Source organism: Saccopteryx bilineata, chromosome 2 (genome assembly GCF_036850765.1).
Source record: "Saccopteryx bilineata isolate mSacBil1 chromosome 2, mSacBil1_pri_phased_curated, whole genome shotgun sequence".
In the NCBI taxonomy this organism is placed as follows: domain Eukaryota; kingdom Metazoa; phylum Chordata; class Mammalia; order Chiroptera; family Emballonuridae; genus Saccopteryx; species Saccopteryx bilineata.
In genome coordinates this window covers 386,166,219-386,187,840 of record NC_089491.1, presented here as the reverse complement: position 1 = coordinate 386,187,840, position 21,622 = coordinate 386,166,219, and the positions used below count along the sequence as shown (strand labels likewise).

The following is a 21,622-nucleotide window of genomic DNA, read 5'->3' as shown; positions in this document are numbered from 1 at the left end:
CACCACTGTAAAGGATGTGAGTGGCACTTGGTGGCATAGGCTGTGGCTTTGGGGCAGGTCCTTTTGTAGAACCTGGACACAGGCTGCCCTAGAGCTGCCACCCACCACCAATAAGTACACCACTGGGGACATCAGGGTTGGCTTCCTAGGTTGCCCAATGTAGAGGTATGTTGTTTCCAGGAGCCCAGAGGGTAATTGTATGTGGAGGTTGTAGTACCCACTGCTCCTATTGATGAAATGCTTTGCAAGTGAGATAGCATCATCTCAGGTGCAGCAAGGGTTTAATCAGGTTGTTCAGCCAGCACTAGACATGGTGGGCAGAGCAGGCATTCTTGTTGCTAAGGACCCACTACCACAGCCTTTGGAAATAAAAGGACACAGGTGTGACCTTCCCCACCCACGCTCATTGCTATTGTCTGCCTCACTTGTAATTGTATATAAGGATCAGGAAGAAAGCTGCCAGGATGGCTGGCTCTACTGGATTGGAGCAGCCAGGGGCCCTAGAATGAGGAAGGGAGGTGAGGCAGATTCACACCAGCTGTGGCAGACTTTGGGGGATGAACCCAGGAGAGTATTTGGTCACACGCGGACATTTCCATCTTTCCTCACTGAGACTCAACCTCGTAAGGCACAGAAACCTTTGTGACAGGGACCTCACAGCTTTGAATCCCGGCAGGATCAGGAAGGACAAGAAAACCCAGACAAAGATTTGAGTAGGTTTTACTATTCTCCCACAAGGATGGGGGAGGGTGGGGGAATGTTACTTTAATAAACATCTTTCAGTTTTCCCAATTGCATTATCTATACTTTTGTTCTTTAGGACAGAGAGGGAAGGAAAATAACTTTCTTTCGTTGAGTGGTGAAAAATGGCATGCCCTGAGTGTTGTGACAAATGCTCAGAGGGGTTGATAGGTGGGTGACCGTCTCCGGAAGACGCAGAAGACCACAAGCACCAGGGTGAGCAGGCCGAGGGCAATCAGGCCGATGATGAGAGGCAGCAAGATGGATTGGTCACTGGGACAAGAGAAACCTGGCAGAAAGATAGGGCAAGTGGACATCATGGTGATGGTGGCTGGGAGAAAGGAATGTGGGGGACGTTAAAAGGAAGGTTAGTGAGCTCACCCAGGTGGCAGGGGAGAATGGGCAGTGTTGTAGAAGGGAGGACAGTGTCCCTCTAGCTATAACAGCGGAGAGGGGGAACTTGGGAGTGTAAGAAGGGCTATTACAGGTCTGGAGGAAGGGCTTTCAGTGCCATGGGAGGGTTTAGTAGGGAAGGAGTAGGTCTTACTTGGCCCAAAGGCCCCTGTAGGGGGTAGGTGAGCAGCTTGTAGCTTCAGGAAAAGCAGGTCGAGTTGGAAAGCTGGTGAAAGAATGATGCTTGCATTTCTGCAGCTGAAGCTCTGGCCCAGTGGGGCTTGGAGTTCTTGAAGGGATGAATTCTGAACTGAGAAGGTCCACTCTAAAAGAGTGAGGAGGGGTCAGGTCTATAGCCACCTCCCCACCCCCCAGTTCGGTGCATTTAGCAGTCCAGACATCTAGTGCAAGTGATGAGAAAGGGAAGGTTACTCACGTGTTGCCTGAGGGAAGGACACATTGTACTCCACAGCCATGTAGTTCAGGTAAACAGTGCTCTGTAGTGGCTCCTGCAGAGGTGACCAGGAAGGCTCAGGGCAGCGAGGGAGAGTAGTACTCACAGCCACAGAGTAAGGAGTGCAGCGAGGGATTGATGCGGATAGGGTACTTGGAGGGTGAGTGAGGGATGAGGGTGAGGTACCTGCTTGAATCCAAAGGTGAGCTGTCCATAGGGGAATGAGAGAAGCAGGTGGGGATGGGCACCCTCACAGCCCCCCAGAGCCTTGGTTTTATTGGGGTTCAGTACAGAGGTGCCCCAGGCCTGTGGAAGTTAAATATGAGAGGGTCACAAGGCTACACAGTCACGTCATCTTAAATGCCTTGTTCCCTCCAACCCCACCGTTTGTCCCCTTCCTTACCCATCCCTACCCTTCCTTCATCCCTCTGAGCCCTAGAAAAATGCCTTCCGTCACATCCTCCACTGTTTCAGCTTTACCTCTCCACCTTGAGTTGGGTATAGAACTCGGATCTGAATCTGAGCTTGGAGATGGGCGCATGGCAGGGAGCCATTAGTCCAGGTGTAGTCTCCCACAGCTGCCTTGGAGCCTGGGCTAGGACTTGGAGAAGGTGGAGGTGGTCCTGGGTGCGGGGGGCTGGTGGAGGATCCCGGGTTGGTGGTAGAGCTGTTGCTCGTTGGATGAACTGTGGCATTTCCATGGCTCGTCGTGGTAACTGGGTTGTGAGTGACTGTTGGTCCGTGGCTGGTACCTGTGGTGGTAGTTCTGTGGCTGGTTGTTCCAGGGCTGCTTGTGCTTTCAGTAGCTGTAGGTGTCACCGTGAAGGATGGCAGCAGAGTGGCAGATTTTTTGTGAGGACAGTCAGGACAATCATTCCCTGTCCCCTGGGCTTTCAGCAGAGGAAAGACAGGTTAGCAACCAGGAGCAGGCTATTTTCTAGAGGCTCTCTCCCCTTAAGTCCCCATTTTCCTTACCTGCTAGCAGCCCCAGCAAGGCCCCCAAGAAAAGTATAGCAAGCTTCATGGTCCAACAAGCCTCACCCCAAGTTCTAGGGTATATAAGTACCAGCTGCTCACCAGTCTACCCTGTTCCCTGCCTTCTCCTGGAAAAGGAGGAAATGAAAGTCTTGACTTCCTGTAAGAGATAACCCTACCCCCAACCTGACTCAGGCACCTCAGCCCCAGCCACCAATCTCTTAGTCATCAAGTTTTCATCATTAGATGATTGGTCCTGGATTGGCCAAAGTGGGCGTTGCCAAGATTAAAGACTTAACAGGTGGGGAAAAGGAGTTGGTTTTAGAATTGACCCTTGGGGACCCATTTGTCTACCTTAGCAATTATTAGTTGTGACATTACAGAACCATTACAGTCCATTCAATAGGACTTAAAAACCAAGTTACCACTCTCATTTTCCCCCTCCATTACTTCCTCTTGACTTGAGACATGTGAGACACTTGTGATTGCCCAGCTTCTTACATAAGGGTCACAGTTATGGCTATTATAACACAGCAACATAAAAGGGTCCGTGTCAGCTGGGGGTGGGAAGGAGAGGAATATATACCCCATAGGAGGTGGGAAGGGGAAGAAATGAGAAGCCCAAACAGGCAGTTTCCAAGTAATTTTATTCAGAATTTTGTGTTTGTTTCCTGAATCAATAAATACTATACAAAACAATGTAAAAATGGCTACTACTTTTTCTCCCCTGCTCCCCCCCACCTGGAGACAACCCCCTGGACAATTGAACTCAGGGGTTCTCCCTCCAGATTTGGTCCAGTAAATGAGGTTGAGTGACATTATAAGCCCCTTGAATCATTTTTCAGAGGAATTTGGCTGGAGCAGGGAGAGCCTCCGCAGTTGAGGTTGACTAGGGTTAGGGAAGTGGATTAGTGTTTTTGGGAGAAGAGACGGCGCCTGGGGCAAGAGCCTACCCCAAAGAAAGGGTATCTAAAATGTTCACGGTTCCTTCTTTGCCTCAAAAAGTGACATTTATTCAAAAGAAAAAAAAAAGAAGAAAAAAAATGACATGTCCATCCCTTGTCTCCCTTCCCCCCCCCCTGCTGCTCCTCAGTCCCCAAGGACCGAGCCCTGGCTGGGGTTGAGGTGCAGGCCAGGCCCTCAGATGAGGTCAGCAACATTGAGGGGCATCTCCTCAATGGAGGTGTTGTAGAAGGTCTCGATGTCTCGAAGAGTCCTCTTGTCTTCTTCTGTCACCATATTAATAGCCACACCCTTACGGCCGAAACGTCCGCCCCGACCGATTCTGGAAAACAAGGGTACCTTAGCATACACGGAACCAGAAGCTTCAGGCCAGGGAGGACTGGGCTGAGGGGGCTGGCTAAGGAACACTCACCTGTGGATGTAGTTTTCCCTGTTGGTGGGAAGGTCATAGTTGATGACTAAAGAAACCTGCTGTACATCAATGCCTCTGGCCTATGGCAAGAAGACAACAGTTTCAGCGCTAATACGTGAGTACCCAGGTGGAATTGGGATACAAATATACATGTAGGCAGCCAAAGGAAGGAAAAGGAAGTGATCTTCTCCTTTGAAAACCTGAGGCACGCCAGACTTTCTTCCAAGTTGCTACTTTCCTGAAGACGGCACTGTGAGGCCCCTTGGAGAGGGAATCACCTTGGTTTCTCCCTTCTTTCCAGTTTTCTCCAAACCCTCCCTACTCACCAGTAGGTCAGTGGTAATCAGTACTCTGCTAGAGCCGGAGCGGAACTCCCTCATGATTACATCTCGTTCCTTTTGGTCCATATCTCCATGCTAGAACAGGGAACAGAAGAGTGGAACAGGCACACTGTTCTGAGAACTGTCTTAACAGGGCCACTGATTCCTACACACTGCTGGTAACAAGGTGAGGAAAAACTCACCATGGCAGAGACAGTGAAGTCTCGGGCGTGCATCTTCTCGGTGAGCCAATCAACCTTCCTTCGAGTGTTGATGAAGATGACTGCCTGGGTGATGGTGAGGGTTTCATACAAATCACACAGTGTGTCCAGCTTCCACTCCTGCAGGTGAGTTGGGAGGGTGGGAAATCAGCCAGGCTACACCCAACAACTCACTACCAGGTCTGCCTCCTGCACTGGGCCCCACCTCTCGTTCCACATTGATGTAGAATTGGCGGATACCCTCCAAAGTCAACTCTTCCTTCTTGACAAGAATCCGGATGGGATCCCTCATGAACTTCTTGGTCACTTCAAGGACATCAGAAGGCATCGTAGCTGACAGCAAAACTACCTAATGGGAAAATGAAGAGCCTCAGAATAGGATACACCTTCCCTACACATCAGAAACTAATACATTATATATATATATATATATATATATACACAAAAACCCACTGAAAAAAGACCAGAATTCTTTATGGTTCTACTACCTGGTATTGTTCTTCTATTACCACAACCGCAATCCACTCTCTATACAAGATCAGCTATAGAGGCAAAACTCGAAATGTCTTTCTCACCCTGGCTGGATAGCTTGTTTGGTTAGAACATCATCCCTAAGCACAGAGACTGCCCCAGTTCGATCCCTGGTCAGGGCATATACAGGAAGATGGTTCCCGTCTCTCTTACTCTCTCCCTTCCTCTAATCAGTAAAATAAACGTTTTTAAAAAGTCTCACCTGAGTGTTGCTGTTGAGCTTTTGGAATATATCATAGATCTGGTCCTTGAATCCACGGCTTAACATCTCATCAGCTTCGTCCAGGACAAACATCTTGATGTATTTGGGAGCTATGGGGGGTGGGGTGGTGGGGGTGATTATCAGGGAAATGAGAAATATGTTCAAACTCCCCAATGAAGAACCAGGAAGGGACAAATAGTCTGCTCTCAGAATTTAAATTCTGATCCTTTGCCAGGGACCCCCTTGCCAGACAAACAGCCCCGGGAAGTAGAACACTACCTGGGCTGAGACAGGGAAGCCAGGCTCAGATGACACGCATGGGGTTCATCACAGAGCAACTCTTTCAGGGGAAAATGAGCCTCATTGTGGGCAGATGTCAAGACTGGGAAAGTCTGTGTAAGTGGGGAAGTAACCTAGAGAATTACAAAATTCAGATACTCACACAGGTATCTGCGGTTCAGCATGTCAAACACACGGCCTGGGGTGCCCACGATGATATGGGGAGCTTCCATCTGTAGTTTTTGCACCTCAGCACGCACATTGGTACCCCCAATGCAGGCATGGCAGGAGGCGCCCATGTAATCTCCTAAAGCCATGACTACCTTCTGGATCTGAACCCAGAAAAAGACAAGTGTTCATATATTAGCTACAACTGTGCCAAGCCCCATTTTTAAGTGCTTCTCCCCGTTTCTGGGTTTCCCCCTGTAACTCAGATATAGATATATACTGTCATTAAAACTCGCTTTTCAGGCCAGAAACAGAGCCAGGTTAAACACGTCTAAGATCACACTGGCAGTCAGATGAAAGACAAGATTTTAATTCATTCTGGCTCCTGAGAATACACGACCCACAATAACTGCCCTCTGAAATAATTACCATTTGGCTTACGGTATCAGATCCCCCAACATTCTGAAAGCAGACTGTGACCCATTCACTTGGTCTCACAGCACCCAATTTTACGTGCAGAACATACAACCATGTCCTATTGCAGAACTGCGACAAAAGCTATGCTGTTATGTTCACTTTTTAAAAACTATATCCTCTAAGCCTCAATTAATAATATACTTATGAGATCAGTGTTTCTGATCTTTTCCCCTCCAGGACCTAGAAATTGTAATTTTATGTGCCCTAGGCATGAAACAGCTCTGGCCACCAATACAGGCATCAAGCTAGGATGAACTAGGGCTGAACACCTGCTTTGCCCCTGACTGATATAAGAATAGCACCACCAATCAGGTGCCTCCTTGCCCATTGCCAGGGGCTTTGTCCATAAAACAGCCACCAAACTTGCTTGGCCAGCCAGGCTCCACCTAACAGCCTTCCCATTTGACTCAGGAAAAAGGTGGAGGAAGTAATGCTTACAGTGTTTGGGTGGTTACATCAGTTCTTCCAAGGTGGTGGTATTCAGGGACCATACTGATTTTTCATTATGATATAGTTATTTATAAATCAGTCCAGGGGACAGGAAATAAGCTACACTCTCACCTGCTGTGCCAATTCTCTAGTGGGTGCCAGGACCAAGGCCTGGGTGGCCTTTAGATCCAATTCAATCTGTTGCAGAATCGATATGGCAAAAGTGGCAGTTTTTCCTGTCCCAGATTGGGCTTGAGCGATCACATCATAACCTAAACAAATCAGGAGGAAAAACTTGGTATGATAGAGGACATATACTTTGAGATTATGGGACATTTAAGGCCTTGCAAAACGAGATCAGTAAGCTCCCAACAGAGCTATGTGCCAAGCAGATATTGCTTCACAGACATGAACTCCACAGTATGGTACCCTAATGGCAAGATTTCTGGAAGCTATACCTGGTTATTAACTAATTTAGTAGGCTACAAATACAGCTATAAGAAGCAAGTATGAGCTGGCTAAAATACTACCTTATAAAAATTCAACCAGTAATCCATGTGTCCAGGGCATGAACCAAGCAAGGGCACAGACCAAAAGCCAAGCTGGGATAAAACAAGCAGTTACTTTGTCCCTGGCTGATACCACCAAGCCAAATGCAACTCTACCCAGGTCAGGGACAGTCCACAACTTGTTCTGGAGTACAATGATCTTACCCTTGATACAAGGAAGAATAGCTCGTTGCTGGATGGCAGAGGGCTTCTCAAAACCATAGGCGTAGATGCCACGGAGGAGGGACTCTGAGAGGTTCATGTCATCAAAGCTGTCAACAATTTCATTCCAGTTACTCTGTAGGATGCAAAGAAATTAAGTAGAAAGAGGACTCCACACTTAAAGAAACAACCTGTGACTTCACCAAAACGTTAGAGGCAACATCCTCCCTCCCTTCCCCTCTCTTCCAGGGAAGCCAGCTGGTTCTACATGGTCTGGAAAATACCTCTAAGAGCTAGTCCACTTGTAAACTGTGAGGCTGAACATTGTAGAAGGGAGAACAAGACTCAATTTGATACTCAAGTATCATATTTTACTTGTACTCTCAAGGACACAAATATGTTATTAATAAAACTACTTTGGGAGTTAGGCTAGGATTAAGAATAAATCCTGGGTTCTGGTTTTGGTCTCAAGATGTCCGAACCACCAATCCAGAAACCAGGGACCACTAGTGGCACTTCCTTTCCCAGAAACGAAGGGCATGGTGGTATGAATCTAATCTTACCTCAATGACACCTTCAGGCTCCATTCCATCGGGGCCATTGTCTCTGGATCTGTTGATTTAAAGCATGAGTATGCTGACTGAGACACGTTAGAAATCCTGACAGCTGGCTCGTCCTACCAGCAACCAGCCTTGCATGATGCCGTCTTCACTCCCTGACCCAACCCCCACCAGTTCCTAGAAAACACAGTAGTTACTTTACAGCTGAGTCTGGCCTTTGCCCCATCCCAGGAATGGCTCAGGTCATACCATCCCGCCATGATGAGGTAACAACCCTCCTTAAAAGACCCGAAGGGTGGGAGAAACGGGACCGCGCTTAAGAGGCCAAGATGTGGTGCTTGCGGCTGGGTCCACGTGTTTCGGGCCTGGCGGCTCCAAGGCCAAGCGCGTGCACCTCCCACCGCTGTCCCAGCGCTCCGGAAGTCCCGCCCTTCACCTCCTAGAATCAGGAGGACATCCCCTTCCCCCCCACGTCATTCCGTGCGCGCCCTCCCCCACTCCCTTCAGCCCATCTCCCCCCCTTGCGGTGCCCGGATGTGGGAGGCCGCGGGCGGTGGCGGCCTCGCGCACAATGAGCCCCAGCCGAGCTAGCTAATAGGGAGATTGCACAACACTTAGAGCGAAGCGGACTGGGGGAGGGGAGGACATCGAACGGCCATGTGCTCGCTCCCTCGACCACCCGGCAGTGGCTCCCCCCACCATGGAACAACCCACATCCCGCCCTCCCCACACCTCAGGGCGCTCACCCCCGAAGGAAAGTGGACCAGCCCATCCGCAGTTTGCCAATTGCCCGGCTTGTGCGGCAAAATGGACCCGCCCTCCCGGCGCCGGGTGGGCTCCCGGAGCCTCACGCGGCTACTCCTCTGGCTTAGGCTCGGTCCTGGCCGCCAGGAAACCCAGCACACTGGAAAGCCGGTCTCTTCTGCCCGACTCACATCGCACCGCGATGCTACGACTGGACGTGAGGACCCAGGCCCTCTTGCCTTGCCAGTGGTGCCGCCAGAATCTCCCAGAATTCGAGCGCGCCAAGATCTCCCTCCAGCAGGGAGACAACCGGGCCGTCTGGCTCTGAGCCACGCATGGCTGCGACCGCCTGTATCGTACTTTCCCACGCTAGGTCGCGACCTCGTCTCGCCACTCAGCGCCGAGGCTGGGCGCACCGTCTCTAGCCGAGGTCCCCTAACGAACCTCGCACTCTAGGCCCCGAAAACCAAGCTGTCTTCGCCCTATGCTGTGGATCTGCCCCGTCCCTACCCCAGGACCGGTCTTCCCCGCTTGGTCTCCCCACAACCCTGATGGGCCTCAACTCCCCTCCGCGGGGCCCACGGAAGGCGCAGCAGGGTAAGTAGACCCAGATTCTTGCAAATGCCTTCCTTACCGGGAATCCTGACTCGCAGACATGATCCTTAGAAACTAGGGCGGAGTGCCCGCCTATCGACAACTTATAGAGCGTCCGACCCCGCCCCAGCCATCGCATTGGCCTGGCCGCCTCGGCCCCGCCGCTGGCGCTCAGCAACTCGGCGTGACGTCTGTTCGTAGTCGCTCTGCCACGTAGCCATCATTGGGTAACTTTAGCGCCTATCAAGTTTGAGACCCGCCCCACGGCCTCATTGGTTACAGGACCCGCCCTTCTCACCGGTAAGGAAGTGACATACAGGAGTCGGGCCTCGAGGCCTGGCAGCCATCTTGGGGCCCTGCACCCCTACACGTGCGGAGGCGATAGTCTTAGTCATGTGGTTTAGTGTGCCCTATCATGCAAAGGGGGCGAGGTTTCAGCCTCCAGGGATTTCCGGGCTCCCCGTAACCTACTTCCCTTTAACCTCCGCTCCAGGACTCCATTGGACCCACTTTTTATTTATTATCCAGCATAGTTCCGACAACCTCCGGATGTGTTCCAAGTATACTAGGAATTATGGGATCAGGAGCCTTACCCTAGCGGCTGGGAGGATTCCCCTGGCTGGAAGGAAAGAATATGGAATAATGGGTTTCAGAACTTACTGTCATAAATCCTCAACCTCGCTGGCTCCCTTTAAGTGTCCTGTTCCCCAACTCGATTTTCTCTCCAACTCCTTTATTTTTGAGGATTACCGTATTTTCCCACGTATAAGACGCACCCTTTAAAAAAATTTGGGGTTTAATAAACGGTGCGTTTTATACAGAGGTTGTAGTTTTTTGCATTTCCCGCAGATGAGTTGTATGAATTTTATGATGAATAAAATTTGAGTTCAGTAACTCTGTGTAATACTTTTTTGAAACTTTGGGCCCCAAAATCCAGGTGGAACTTATACACGAGGTAATACGGTACCTACTCTACTCCCCCTTATTTGCGTCTCTAGCTCCCCTGTGTGCGGGATTCTTTTTGGTGACTAAAACATGGTGCTGGCACTGTCCGAGCCAGGGATGGAAAGCTGGCCCCTTAAGTCTCAAGACCCATAAAATGGTAGCTAACAGCACTGGCTGAAGGAAAACCTGAGATAAGAGTACATCCCTTAAGTTGAAGGCCCCTTAAAGAAGACCACCATTATGTACCTCCAAAGGATCCTTTATTGACCAGAGCAGGACCGTGGCATTTATATATATACGTGTATATATAAAAAGTTTGAAGATCTGGCAGGCAGGAATCTCTTTGCCCGCCCACCACGCCCAGCAGACTTTTCTGACCTCCACCCATACACGTGGAAGGGGGAATCACTGCCAGACCCAGGCCACAAGGCCATACTCCCCTGCAGAGAGAGGGAAAAGGGGGCTTTTCCACGGCCACCCCTGAACATCAGAAATCAACAAGTATTCTCTCAAAAAAAAATACAGAAATCAATTAAAACATTTAAATATGAAAAACCAAAGGGAACTGGGTGGGGAGAGGCAGAAAAGGAAAGGAACTGGAGTTTCTTGGGAAGGAAGGGTATCCCACGTTTCCCCTGCCCATTAATGAACGGGCTTGAGGCCTGGGATCCGAGGCTCACACAGTGAGTTTGCAGTGACACAGCTCCTTGTAGATCTGCCGACGAAGTTTGGGCATGTCCTGCTGGGTGAAGCTGAATGGCTGAGACAGGGCCAGGTGCTTGCAGTACTAGGTGTTAACAAAGCAGGCTGTGAGGACCACCTGCTGAGCAACCCGCCCCCCCAAATCGGGGCCTATGCTACACATTTTATATACAGTACGCCTATTCAATCTTTCAAAGAACATGCCTTTTTCACAAAAAGGAGCCAAAATTCCATAGCCTCGGACTTAGAAAAAAAGTCCAACTCTAAACCCAATGTTTTTATTTGGTACATGAATTACTTAGTGTTGTGGGGGTCAGGAGACAGGCCAGAGACCAAGGACCAGACCAACGTGGGATGGGGACACCAGGAGCGGACCAATGAAACCGGGATTTCTGCATTCTAACATGCAAGATTACCCCCTGGCTCCACAAGTGGCTTCGGGCCAAGTGAGGGATGTGGAACACCCTTCCATCTCCCAACCCTTTAACCCAACTGACATCTGCTTACCTGCAATACAAAGGCGCCACAATCACTGTCATTGTTCTGCCTGGCCACGTTCTAGAGAACAGAAAGAAGGTATCACCTGGAGACTACTAGGGATGTGGCTTCCACTTCTGCCCCCTAGCATCATCCCTACCACCAATCCCATGCCCCTCCCTCTAGAAACTTACCATTTTGAAGTAACCTTTCCAACCTTGGTGGAAATCCAGCCGGTCTTTCTTCACTGCCTCTGCCTGTAGATACTTGGCAATATGCTATTCAGTTGTAGAAAAAGGGGAAGTGAACTCATGGTGTAGTAGGCACAGGCACCAAGCCCAGGTTGCTTCTCAGACTCTAAATCAGGCCTTCTGCCTACAATGCCTTACCACCTGACCTCCCCCTGAATTCTATTCCCTCACAAACCTTAGGGCAGCGGCGGTTTAGGGTGCGCTGCGAGTCAAAATAGGTAATGGTGCGTTGCCGCACATCAACAGAGATGAGGGACCAGTGCACCTCCAGGTGGATGGGGATTAGCAGTAGCTCCTTATTGAAGATGTCCACCTAAGGAAGGAATGTCAGAGGTCAGGTAAGACAGCACAAGTCCTGCCTACTATGATGGGTTCTAAAGCATTCAAAGGCAGGCAAGGAGTCAAGTAGGCAAATACATGATCTAGCCCCTGGATTGCGAGGCAAGGCTCAACCTCTGGATGTCTACATTCTTGGGGTTAGGGAGGAAGGCAAGACAGAGAAAGTGGTGTCAGAACAAACACTCAACAGCCCAGAATGGGCCAGGTATTTTTCATACATTAAGAATACGAGTGATGCCCTGGCCGGGTTGGCTCAGCGGTAGAGCGTCGGCCTAGCGTGCGGAGGACCCGGGTTCGATTCCCGGCCAGGGCACACAGGAGAAGCGCCCATTTGCTTCTCCACCCCTCCGCCGCGCTTTCCTCTCTGTCTCTCTCTTCCCCTCCCGCAGCCAAGGCTCCATTGGAGCAAAGATGGCCCGGGCGCTGGGGATGGCTCTGTGGCCTCTGCCCCAGGCGCTACAGTGGCTCTGGTCGCAACATGGCGACGCCCAGGATGGGCAGAGCATCGCCCCCTGGTGGGCAGAGCGTCGCCCCTGGTGGGCGTGCCGGGTGGATCCCGGTCGGGCGCATGCAGGAGTCTGTCTGACTGTCTCTCCCTGTTTCCAGCTTCAGAAAAATGAAAAAAGAAAAAAAAAAAAAAAAAAAAAAAAAAAAGAATACGAGTGTTAGCCCTGGCCGGTTGGCTCAGTGGTAGAGAGTCAGCCTGATGTGTAGGAGTCCCGGGTTCGATTCCCAGCCAGGGCACACAGGAGAGGCGCCCATCTGCTTCTCCACCCCTCCCCCTCTCCTTCCTCTCTGTCTCTCTCTTCCCCTCCCGCAGCCAAGGCTCCATTGGAGCAAAGTTGGCCCGGGTGCCGAGGATGGCTCCATGGCCTCTGCCTCAGGTGCTAGAATGGCCCTGGTTGCAACAGAGCAACGCCCCAGATGGGCAGAGCATCGCCCCCTGGTGGGCGTGCCGGGTGGATCCCGATAGGGAGCATGCAGGAGTCTGTTGGACTGCCTCCCCGTTTCCAACTTCAGAAAAATACAAAAAAAAAAAAAAAAAAAAAAAAAAAAATACCAGTGTGCCTGACCAGGCGGTGGCGCAGTGGGTAGAGCGTCACACTGGAACGTGGAGAACCCAGGTTTGAAACCCCAAGGTCACCAGCTTGAGCGCAGGCTCATCCAGCTTGAGCACAGCTCACCAACCTGAGCGAGGGGTCGCTGGCTTGAGCGTGGGATCATAGGCATGACCCCATGGTCACTGGCTTGAGCCCAAAGGCTGCTGGCTTGAAGCCCAAGATTGCTGCCTTGAGCAAGGGGTCACTTGCTCTGCTGTAGCCCCCTAGTCAAGGCACATATAAGAAAGCAATCAATGAACAACTAAGGTGCTGCAACAAAGAATTGATGCTTCTCATCTCTCCCTATTTATCTGTCCCTCTCTCTGTCAAAAAACAAACAAACAAAAAAGGATACGAGTGCTTAGTAGCTAAGCACACAGGCTCAGGATTCTGGAGCCAGACTGCTAGGGTTCAAATCCAGCTCCTCCCTTTACTAGGTTATGACCATGGATAAGCTACTTAATAAGTCTCTACACTTCTGTTCCTTTATCTGTGAGAAGGTGAAAATAACAGCACCTACCTCACCCACTTGTTATGAAGATTACATTAGTTAATTCATAATGCACTAAGAAAAATGCATGACAACTAGTAAATGCTCAATCAGTCAACTCACACAATAATCCTTTGAGGATGTTCTCATGTTCAACCTAACAATATGATAACTGCAGCTTGAAAAAGGAAAAGTAGCCCTGGCCGGTTGGCTCAGTGATAGGGCATCGACATGGTGTGTGTAAGTCCCAGATCAGGACACACAGGAGAGGCAACCATCTGCTTCCCCCACCAAATCCCCACCCCCTGCCTTTCTCTGTTTCTCTTTTCCTCCCGCAGCCATGGCTCGACTAATTCAAGTGCATTGGCCCCAGTGCTGAGGGATGCCTCTGTCTCAGGAGCTAAAATAATGGCTTGGTTGTGAGCATTGCCTCAGATGGTCAGAGCATCAGCCCCAGACAGTGGTTGCTGGGTGGATCCCAGTTGGGGCACATGTGGGAGTCTATCTCGGTATCTCCCCCTACTCTCACTGAAAAAATTAATAATAAAATAAATAAAAAGAAAAAGGAAAGTAACTCGCCCAAGGTCACAGAAGAAATGGCAGAGGAGGGACTCAAATATAGGTATAGAGAAGGCCAAGGTCTTTGCACTGTATGTCACTCCGCCTCTACTGAGAAAAGCAGGCCTGCCAGATCCCTGAGGGTGTAAACTCTTGAACCTGGAGACAGAAATTACAAAATCCTGGAGCTAGTGGTCCTACATTACTGGAGAAATTTCCTGGCCTTTGAATTAGAGGGCAGGGAAACTAACTGGAAGGGAGAAAAGAACTTTTTTCCCTCACCAAACGTTCTCTTCCTCTAAGTATTTTCCCCAGTAACTTAGGCCAAAGTCCTATGGCATTGTCCTTGATTCTATCTTTTCTCGTTTCCCACATCCAATCTGTCAGAAAGTCCTATTGGTTCTACTTGCAAAACTTATCCTAGATAGTTACTTCTATTTCTGCCTTTACCACACCGGTCCGAGTTGACCATGTGGACTTCTGAACTCCTCTCCTAAGATAACCTGCCTGCTTCCGCTCTTCCTCGCTTTCAACTTATCACTGAAATACACAGTTCAAAACATGAAACACTTCACAGCTTGCTTAAAACTCTTCAACGGCTTCTCAGTACACAAGGAATAAAAATCTACTCTACCCTGCCTGCCCTGTGGTGGCGCAGTGGATCAGGTGTGGATCTGGAACACCGAGGTCACCAGTCCAAAACCCCCGGCTTGCCTGATCAAAGCACATACAAGCTTCCCACTCTTTTCCCCCACCTTCTCACACTCCCCGCAAAAGTCAATAAATAAAATACAAATCTTAAAAAGAGGGAAAAAATCTTTAAAAAGGTCCTGGCCAACCGAATAGAGCATCGGCCTGGAAGGCGGACATCCTGGTTCAACCTACAGTCAGGGCACACATGAGAAGCTGCCATCTGCTTTTCTTCCTCTCTCCCTCCCCCTTTCTTCTCTCTTCCCCTCTCGTAGCCAGTGCCTCGATTAGTTCAAGTGAGGATAGCTCAGTTGGGCCTAGCGTCAGCCTCAGGTGCTGAAGACAGATAGCTCAGTTGATTCAAGCATCGGTGCCAGATGGGTTGTTGGGTGGATACTGGTCAGGGTAATGCGGAGTCTGTCTTACTATCTTCCCTACTCTCACTTAAAAAAAATAAAAATTCCACCCTACTCTCTACGCCTTACATAATCTACTCTGACCAAATTTTGTATCATTTTTCCCTTTGCTCACTCTGCTCCAACACATAAAACACCCACACAGGCCCTCTGTTCCCCAAATGTTCTCCCTTACCTTGTGTCCCATGTACTTGCTGTTCCCTTTGCCTGGAACACTCCCCTCAGATCTGTACATGGCTGGCTCATCATTCAAGTCTCAGCTAAGAGAGGCCTTCCCAATCTAAAGTACCCAACTCCCACACTACCACATTACTTTAATTTGTTCATAGCATTTAACAGTAGCTGGAAGTGCTTATCACTTGTTTATCCTCAATCTATAGAGGTAAGTTTTCCTTATTTAGCAATATATCCTTAGTGCCTAGAACAATACCTAGCACACAGAAAATACATAATAAATATATTTATTTATTTTTTTTTTTTTTGAAGCTGGAAATGGGGAGAGACAGTCAGACAGACTCCCGCATGCGCCCGACCGGGATCCACCTGGCACGCCCACCAGGGGCAACGCTCTGCCCCTCTGAGGCGTCGCTCTGCCCCGACCAGAGCCACTCTAGCGCCTGGGGCAGAGGCCAAGGAGCCATCCGCAGCGCCCGGGCCATCTTTGTTCCAATGGAGCCTTGGCTGCGGGAGAGGAAGAGAGAGACAGAGAGGAAGGGGGGGGGGGGGTGGAAGAAGCAAATGAGCGCTTCTCCTATGTGCCCTGGCCGGGAATCGAACCCAGGTCCCCCACACGCCAGGCCGACGCTCTACCACTGAGCCAACTGGTCAGGGCCCATAATAAATATTTGAAAGATTGAATGAACATGGTTGAAGAAAGAGTTCATAAGAATAGAACTCATTATTTCAAGGCAAGGTGTTCATACAAGTAGATATGAATTCATAACTCACGTTTTTGGTCCACCTTTTCACACCATCATAACCCTTGGTACGGAGTTTATCGTAGAAGAAACTGTTGAAGAAATGCACCTGTGCCAATGAGGAAAAAAGAGCTGGATACAATCAAAAACCTCAGGCCCTCCAAGTGTCCTCTCCATTTCACTGTGTCTCTAAGGACTGCTTTCAACAACCTGCACTCCAACTGATTGAGAGTAAAAAAATAAAAACAAAACTTATTTTTAACCTTAGAGCTTCCAATCCCAATTTGTGGGGTTAGCCAATAGGGGAAAAACACTAAAGACTGGAATAAAGAAATAGAATTGTGACGTTCAAGACCAAGATTATGGCCTGACCAGTGGTGGCGCAATAGATACAGTGTCGACCTGAGACACTGATGTCCCAGATTCAAAACCCCAAGATCGCCAGCTTGAGTGTGGGGTCACCGGCTTGAGCATGAGATCATCAAGATGATCCTATGGTCGCTGGCTCAGCTGGAGCCCCCCAGTCAAGGCACATATGAGAAGCAATCAATGAACAACTAAAATGACACAACTATAAGTTGATGCTTCTCATCTCTCTCCTTTGCCCACCCTCTTAAATAAATAATAAAAGAAATTAGTTAAAAAAAAAAAAAAAAAGACTGGAATTATAAATTTGAATTTAACGGACTAACTTCTACCATTTCTCCCCAGAAATCAAAGCTCTCTTTTGTGAAATGGGGGAGGTAAAAGGGACCAAAAAGCTGCTTAGAACTGTGGAAATTCTCCTGGGAACTGAATTACTGGTTAGGCCTACCTTTTCAGGGACTGTGTCCATGACCAAGTCTCCATACATGTTCATCACCTGAGGAGAAGATGGGAGGCAACTTGCCATGGAGGGGGTACAGGGATCCTCCATGAAGAGGGTCCCAGACACCCTGCTCCCTGAATCCCCTCTTGGGCCTGCTTCTCTCTTCCTCACCTGATCATTGAGCCAGTTCTGTCCATACAAGGTCCCCAAGTCGTCCATGGTCAGCACATGCCGCTTATAAGCCACTCGGAAGCCCCTCACCATGGCATTGCCTGGCATCCGCTGATATGACTGGATCAGCTGTAGCACCAGGCCCTTCCTGAGTAGGCCAAGGGCGGAGTCACACAAAAGACAACGGAGCTAGGGTGCACAGAAGTAACTTCTATTGCCTAGGATAAGAGTCTAATCTCCCCCCCCCCACCTTTTTTGAGTCATGGGTACTTTTGAGGACCTGCACAAGGCCCTATTCCTAAGCACATGAACACTCAGATATACCCAGTAGCTCAGGATCCCAGATAAAGACTCTCCCAGCTGGCTTACAGGGACTTAACACCTTGCCTGTAGCTTATCCCCCTTCAGTTCTAGCTGCCTCCTGCTCCCCAAATACTTCCCTAGGGCAGAAAAAGCAGCAGTATCCTCTCCCCATCCCCTAAGTCACAGACCTGCTCTGAAGAACATCTCCTTCATGCCTCACCTGGAAGGTGTAGAAAACTCCTGCTGGAAAATGTCCTCCAATTTCTCTACTACCTCATCAGTGCTGAGGGGAATAAGGCTGCCGTAAGTCTGAAGGAATTCATCTAAGATGCCTGAATGGAGGAGGGAAAGAGGAGTAGAGTAAGACCTCCAGACTGGATCTAGGAATCTGCTGAGGGAAACAGACGGATCCTCTGAGTTCCTTACTCTGCACGCAGGTCACATGCTCCTCCCGCAGGGGGCTATGCTGGCCTGTTCTCTCCCCAGGCCGCTCTGCCTCTTCTGCAGTGCCCAAATCTGAGCCCTGAAAAAGCTCCTGGGCCACATGGTCCCCGATGCTGCACACATTGCTGATGAGGATGCTGGCATCAGGGGGGGCCAGACTTCGCTCCCCTTCTGGCCCAGGTGGTCCCCCAAAGCCATTGGGCAGAGTACATGAGAGAAGGCCTGTAGGGCAGGGGAATAGGATAGGGGTGAAAAATTGGCTCACATCAAAGGACACTGGGAAGATCAATACAAACTCTTCATGAATGGAAACTCTAAAGCAGGCGTCCCCAAACTGCGGCCCCCTGAGGCCATTTATCCAGCCCCCACTGCACTTCTGGAAGGGGCACCTCTTTCATTGGTGGTCAGTGAGAGGACCACTATATTTGGCAGCCCTCCAATGGTCTGAGGGACAGTGAACTGGCCCCCTGTGTAAAAAAGTTTGGAGACCCCTGCTCTAAAGCATGAAATAAGCATGTCCAAGAGGTTATAAAAGCATAGAGGAAGAGTTACTACAGTCGACCCTCTAACAACATGGTTGTTAGGGACACTTTTAACTGCCCCCCCAAAATTCAGCTGTCCCTCAGTTATCCATAGGGGACTAGTTCCAGGATGCCTGTGGATATGAAAATCCACATATGCTCAAATCCCTTACATAAAATGGTGGAGAAAAAGGCATACAGTTGGGCTTCCATATCTGTGGATTCCCAATTGCAGTTTGAAAGTAGTCTTCGGGCCTTAGCTGGTTAGCTGAATGTCGTTCTGAAACACCAAGGTTGCAGGTTCGATCCCCAGTCAAGACATAAGGAAGCAACTAGAGAATGCACAACTAAGTGAAACAACAAAATGAATGCTTCTCTCTTGCACTTTCTCTCCTACTTCCTCTCTCTGTCTCTCTGAAATCAATCAATTAAAAAAGAAAAATAGTCTTCGGTTCACGATTGGTTGAATCCACAAAGCCCAAAGATATGGAAGGCCAACTCCAGATATAAGTGAACTCATGCCATTCAAACCCATGTGATGAGTCATCTGTACTCATAGGAGAAAAGCAAGAGAAGTCTAGCAGTCAGAGAGATGCACCTAGCACAGTATCTGGCATACAGCAGTCTCGACGAATACTCAATTAATAGAGAGCCTAAAATTGTTTAGTGTGGTTCTCCAAAAGATATTCTGAATGAGACTACCACACACAACCATAGAAGTGGTGTACACAGTCCACTACTCAGAGATCCCATCCCGCCACTATGAGAATGGCACCCTCTGGAGATCCACACGCAAGGGCCCTTATCCTCAAAGGTGGAATGAAGGGGGATTTCAAGTGGACGAGATTGACTTTTCTAAAGCACGTCTCACCAGACCTGTGGTGGCGCAGTGGATAAAGCGTTGACCTGGAACACTGAGGTCACCGGTTCGAAACCCTGGGCTTGCCTGGCTAAGGCACATATGGGAGTTGATGTTTCCTGCTCCTCCCCCCTACTCTCTCCTTGCCTTCTAAAATGAATAAATAAAAAATAAGTAAAAATAAACCATGTCTCACGTTCTCATCTATGCACAGAATAGATGAGAACACCTATTCAAGGATTCTGTATCCCAGCTTTGACTGCCTTTCCTTAGTTCCTGCTCAAAGTGGGGCTCAAGGCATTTCACAGCACACCCTCCCTCACTCTGCCATCCTACTGCCTTAGGCAGTTCTCACCATTGCAAGAAACTCCTGGTCCTCCAGGATCTTAGCCCTCCCCACCCCCTGCTCCACCCTATTCCCACCTTACCCAAGTCAGGGTCCAGAGGAGACTTTGGAGTCCACCTTAATCCATCTTCCTCCATGGGGGGCCCAGAGGGCACTGGTGGAGACCCTCTCACCCCATCCTCAGCCATGAGAGCACCTAGCAGACCCAGCCGAGGGGGAGGTGGCCCCCGGGGGGAGTCAAAACGACAGCAGGGGGATGGCACCTGTGGTGTCGCACCCCCGTCCTGGGGTGAAAGATGGTTCTTGGGGTGTGCAAGGCTCCGCCGCCGGCCCCGGTGGCGCCCCCAAAGCTTCCAGTGGAATGTCAACGAGGTGCTTTTTGAATAGAGCAGCATCCGGAAGGCTCTCATAGCTCTGCGGCGGCGCTGTGAGCAGGCTTTTCGATGAGTAGGGCGGGGAGGGCGAGGCCGCTGGGTGGTTAGCTGACCCCATCTGGGGGGTAGCCTCCAAGATGCCACTTCCTCTTCCTCATCTTCCTCCTCCTCCTCTTCTTCCTCCTCTTCACTAGCTGAAGCATCGAAAGAAGGCCGAGGGACAGGGAGGCGTCTGGCTGGCACAGTGGTCCCTGACCCAGGATCTGGCCCAAACCCTCCACCTGATTTGAGTCGGGGTTTGGGGGGTAGGGGCCAACGAAGACGTTCCCGCCTAGGGCTTGAGTAAGCTGGGACTATGCCAGGTCCTGAAGGCTCAGGCCCCCAAGGCCCAGCCCCTTGTAGAGTCTCTTTCATCTTCCAGTAGCCTGTAAAACAAAGAAGTGTTACAAGCCAAACATCGTGTAGTACAGATTCTGCCTCTCTTCCTCAGCATGCCTCTTCTGGAATCAGATGCAAATAAACTATGATTCAGAGATGCAAAAAGAAAGAGGAAAAAAAAAGCAAAACTAACTTCAGATCTTCCAGGTTAACATGGTCCAAAAGGGAACCTTCAGCATCTGTGCCCTTCTCTCTCCTCTACCCAGACTGAGGCAAGGGAGCATGGCTAAGCAGAAGGCCTTAAGGCTCTTGCTTCTCAGATGCCCTGGTCAAATCCAGTACTTTCAGGCACTACTTCACTGCTTTCATACCATTAGGAGTGTCCTAATTGAGAACCTATTAAGGGATATGGCACCGCACGGGAGTTCTGACATGGTACAGAGGGTACATGAGAAGAACACAATTTCCACAGGAAAACCCGGTCTAGACTGGGACCAGAGTCCTCTACTACCCTGGAATGAACTGGGGGCGAGAGGACATGCTCAGACCGTCTCAGGACAGAATGGGGATGCCAGGGCTAAGGTTCACGTAGAATCTAACGAAAAGGGGAGAATTTTTAAGGAAACTGAAGGAGAACCGAATCGTTGCTTAAGCAGCCGAATCTAGGCGCTGGTGAAGAACCGAGCCACGTGAGCCAGGCTGGCCCAGCCCCCTCTCCTGCTCTGTCCCAGGGGACTAGAACGCGTCCCAGCAGGGGTCCAGTCCTACACGCTCGGACGGCTCGGATAGCGAGGGCCTTAAGAAGCCCCTTTAAGGGCCTTCCGGACCCGGTTAGGTAGGAATAAGGTCCAGGAATAGGAGAGGCCGGGGTAGGACTGGGGGGGGGGGGGGGAGGGGGCGTCCTCACCCGGAGCGGCGAAGCCGGACGGACGGGCCCGAGGGCAGGCGTCTCCGGCCTCAGGCTTCCCGGCTCATCTCTCCGGTGACGGCGGCGGTCCCGCCACTCTGCTGTCTTCAGGAGTAGCCGTCTCAATTCAGGATTCCAACGCTTCTGGGCCGGGGGCCGCGCCGTTCAGCCGCCCTGCCGCGGCCGCCTTCTTGCTCTGCTTCAGCATCCACCTCCACCACCTCCCCCTCCTCCTCCTGTTTCCCCTCCCGCGAGCCCCAGGCCCACCAGCGATGGCGGCGCAGGATTACTACGTCACACTCGGCGAACAGCGCCGGCGCGGCCTCACGCACCTAGTCCCGCCTACCCAGGAACGTAGACGCCTCGGGATTCTCCGCCTACGAGCCCCATGCCGGGCTGCGCCTACGCGTACCCGCTGATGTGGGCTGCGCGCGGCGATCTTAGCACTCGCCC

The 21,622-nt window shown here is 50.4% G+C and overlaps 3 protein-coding genes, 3 non-coding genes and 1 pseudogene across 7 annotated transcripts; all 7 read right to left on the bottom strand.

Annotated features, from left to right (window-relative positions):
* Positions 1–704: 704 nt before the first annotated feature.
* CD68 (CD68 molecule) lies at positions 705–2,754 on the bottom strand. Its single transcript, XM_066264146.1, has 6 exons — positions 2,564–2,754; positions 2,069–2,478; positions 1,775–1,894; positions 1,571–1,643; positions 1,289–1,459; positions 705–1,030 (listed from the first exon to the last, which is right to left on the bottom strand). Exons 1-6 carry the CDS (start codon positions 2,610–2,612, stop codon positions 897–899), a joined length of 957 nt encoding a protein of 318 aa, XP_066120243.1. The 5' UTR covers positions 2,613–2,754; the 3' UTR covers positions 705–896.
* Positions 2,755–3,191: 437 nt separating this feature from the next.
* On the bottom strand, positions 3,192–9,352 carry EIF4A1 (eukaryotic translation initiation factor 4A1). Its single transcript, XM_066264145.1, has 11 exons — positions 9,214–9,352; positions 7,839–7,887; positions 7,279–7,411; positions 6,698–6,837; positions 5,655–5,823; positions 5,213–5,322; positions 4,685–4,828; positions 4,462–4,599; positions 4,265–4,354; positions 3,939–4,018; positions 3,192–3,848 (listed from the first exon to the last, which is right to left on the bottom strand). Exons 1-11 carry the CDS (start codon positions 9,234–9,236, stop codon positions 3,704–3,706), a joined length of 1,221 nt encoding a protein of 406 aa, XP_066120242.1. The 5' UTR covers positions 9,237–9,352; the 3' UTR covers positions 3,192–3,703.
* Positions 4,087–4,223, bottom strand: LOC136327446 (small nucleolar RNA SNORA67). The gene has a single exon (XR_010729660.1). It is a non-coding gene; the product is annotated as a small nucleolar RNA SNORA67 (small nucleolar RNA).
* LOC136327625 (small nucleolar RNA SNORD10) lies at positions 5,415–5,548 on the bottom strand. Its single transcript, XR_010729806.1, has one exon. It is a non-coding gene; the product is annotated as a small nucleolar RNA SNORD10 (small nucleolar RNA).
* LOC136327566 (small nucleolar RNA SNORA48) lies at positions 6,332–6,475 on the bottom strand. The gene has a single exon (XR_010729756.1). It is a non-coding gene; the product is annotated as a small nucleolar RNA SNORA48 (small nucleolar RNA).
* On the bottom strand, positions 7,119–7,244 carry LOC136327565 (small nucleolar RNA SNORA48; annotated as a pseudogene).
* Positions 9,353–10,356: 1,004 nt separating the features above from the next.
* Positions 10,357–21,451, bottom strand: SENP3 (SUMO specific peptidase 3). Of its 2 annotated transcripts, XM_066264143.1 has the most exons (11): positions 21,170–21,451; positions 19,593–20,309; positions 17,767–18,006; positions 17,561–17,672; positions 17,038–17,185; positions 16,873–16,920; positions 16,090–16,167; positions 11,724–11,861; positions 11,492–11,575; positions 11,328–11,378; positions 10,357–10,905 (listed from the first exon to the last, which is right to left on the bottom strand). In XM_066264143.1, the coding sequence occupies exons 2-11, from the start codon at positions 20,296–20,298 to the stop codon at positions 10,795–10,797; spliced, it is 1,716 nt and encodes a 571-aa protein (XP_066120240.1). In that variant the 5' UTR covers positions 20,299–20,309; positions 21,170–21,451; the 3' UTR covers positions 10,357–10,794. The 2 variants fall into 2 exon arrangements, with proteins under 2 accessions (XP_066120240.1, XP_066120239.1); XM_066264142.1 differs by having other exon boundaries at positions 16,873–17,185.
* Positions 21,452–21,622: the final 171 nt, after the last annotated feature.

What these genes read in the sequence shown, in the direction of transcription:
- CD68 (XM_066264146.1), bottom strand. Translation starts at nt 2,612, where the DNA reads ATGAAGCTTGCTATACTTTTCTTGGGGGCCTTGCTGGGGCTGCTAGCA. An exon ending in CTTGCTGGGGCTGCTAGCAG is followed by an intron (nt 2,479 to 2,563) that starts GTAAGGAAAATG and finishes CTCTGCTGAAAG; the next exon opens with CCCAGGGGACAGGGAATGAT. An exon ending in GTCCTTCCCTCAGGCAACAC is followed by an intron (nt 1,460 to 1,570) that starts GTGAGTAACCTT and finishes TCACTCTTTTAG; the next exon opens with AGTGGACCTTCTCAGTTCAG.
- EIF4A1 (XM_066264145.1), bottom strand. Translation starts at nt 9,236, where the DNA reads ATGTCTGCGAGTCAGGATTCCCG. An exon ending in CTAGAGAATTGGCACAGCAG is followed by an intron (nt 5,824 to 6,697) that starts GTGAGAGTGTAG and finishes TTCTGGGTTCAG; the next exon opens with ATCCAGAAGGTAGTCATGGC. An exon ending in ACTTCACTGTCTCTGCCATG is followed by an intron (nt 4,355 to 4,461) that starts GTGAGTTTTTCC and finishes TCCCTGTTCTAG; the next exon opens with CATGGAGATATGGACCAAAA.
- SENP3 (XM_066264142.1), bottom strand. Translation starts at nt 20,298, where the DNA reads ATGAAAGAGACTCTACAAGGGGCTGGGCCTTGGGGGCCTGAGCCTTCA. An exon ending in TGAAAAGGTGGACCAAAAAC is followed by an intron (nt 11,862 to 16,089) that starts GTGAGTTATGAA and finishes TTCCTTCCTTAG; the next exon opens with GTGGACATCTTCAATAAGGA. An exon ending in GGAAAGGTTACTTCAAAATG is followed by an intron (nt 11,379 to 11,491) that starts GTAAGTTTCTAG and finishes TCTGTTCTCTAG; the next exon opens with AACGTGGCCAGGCAGAACAA.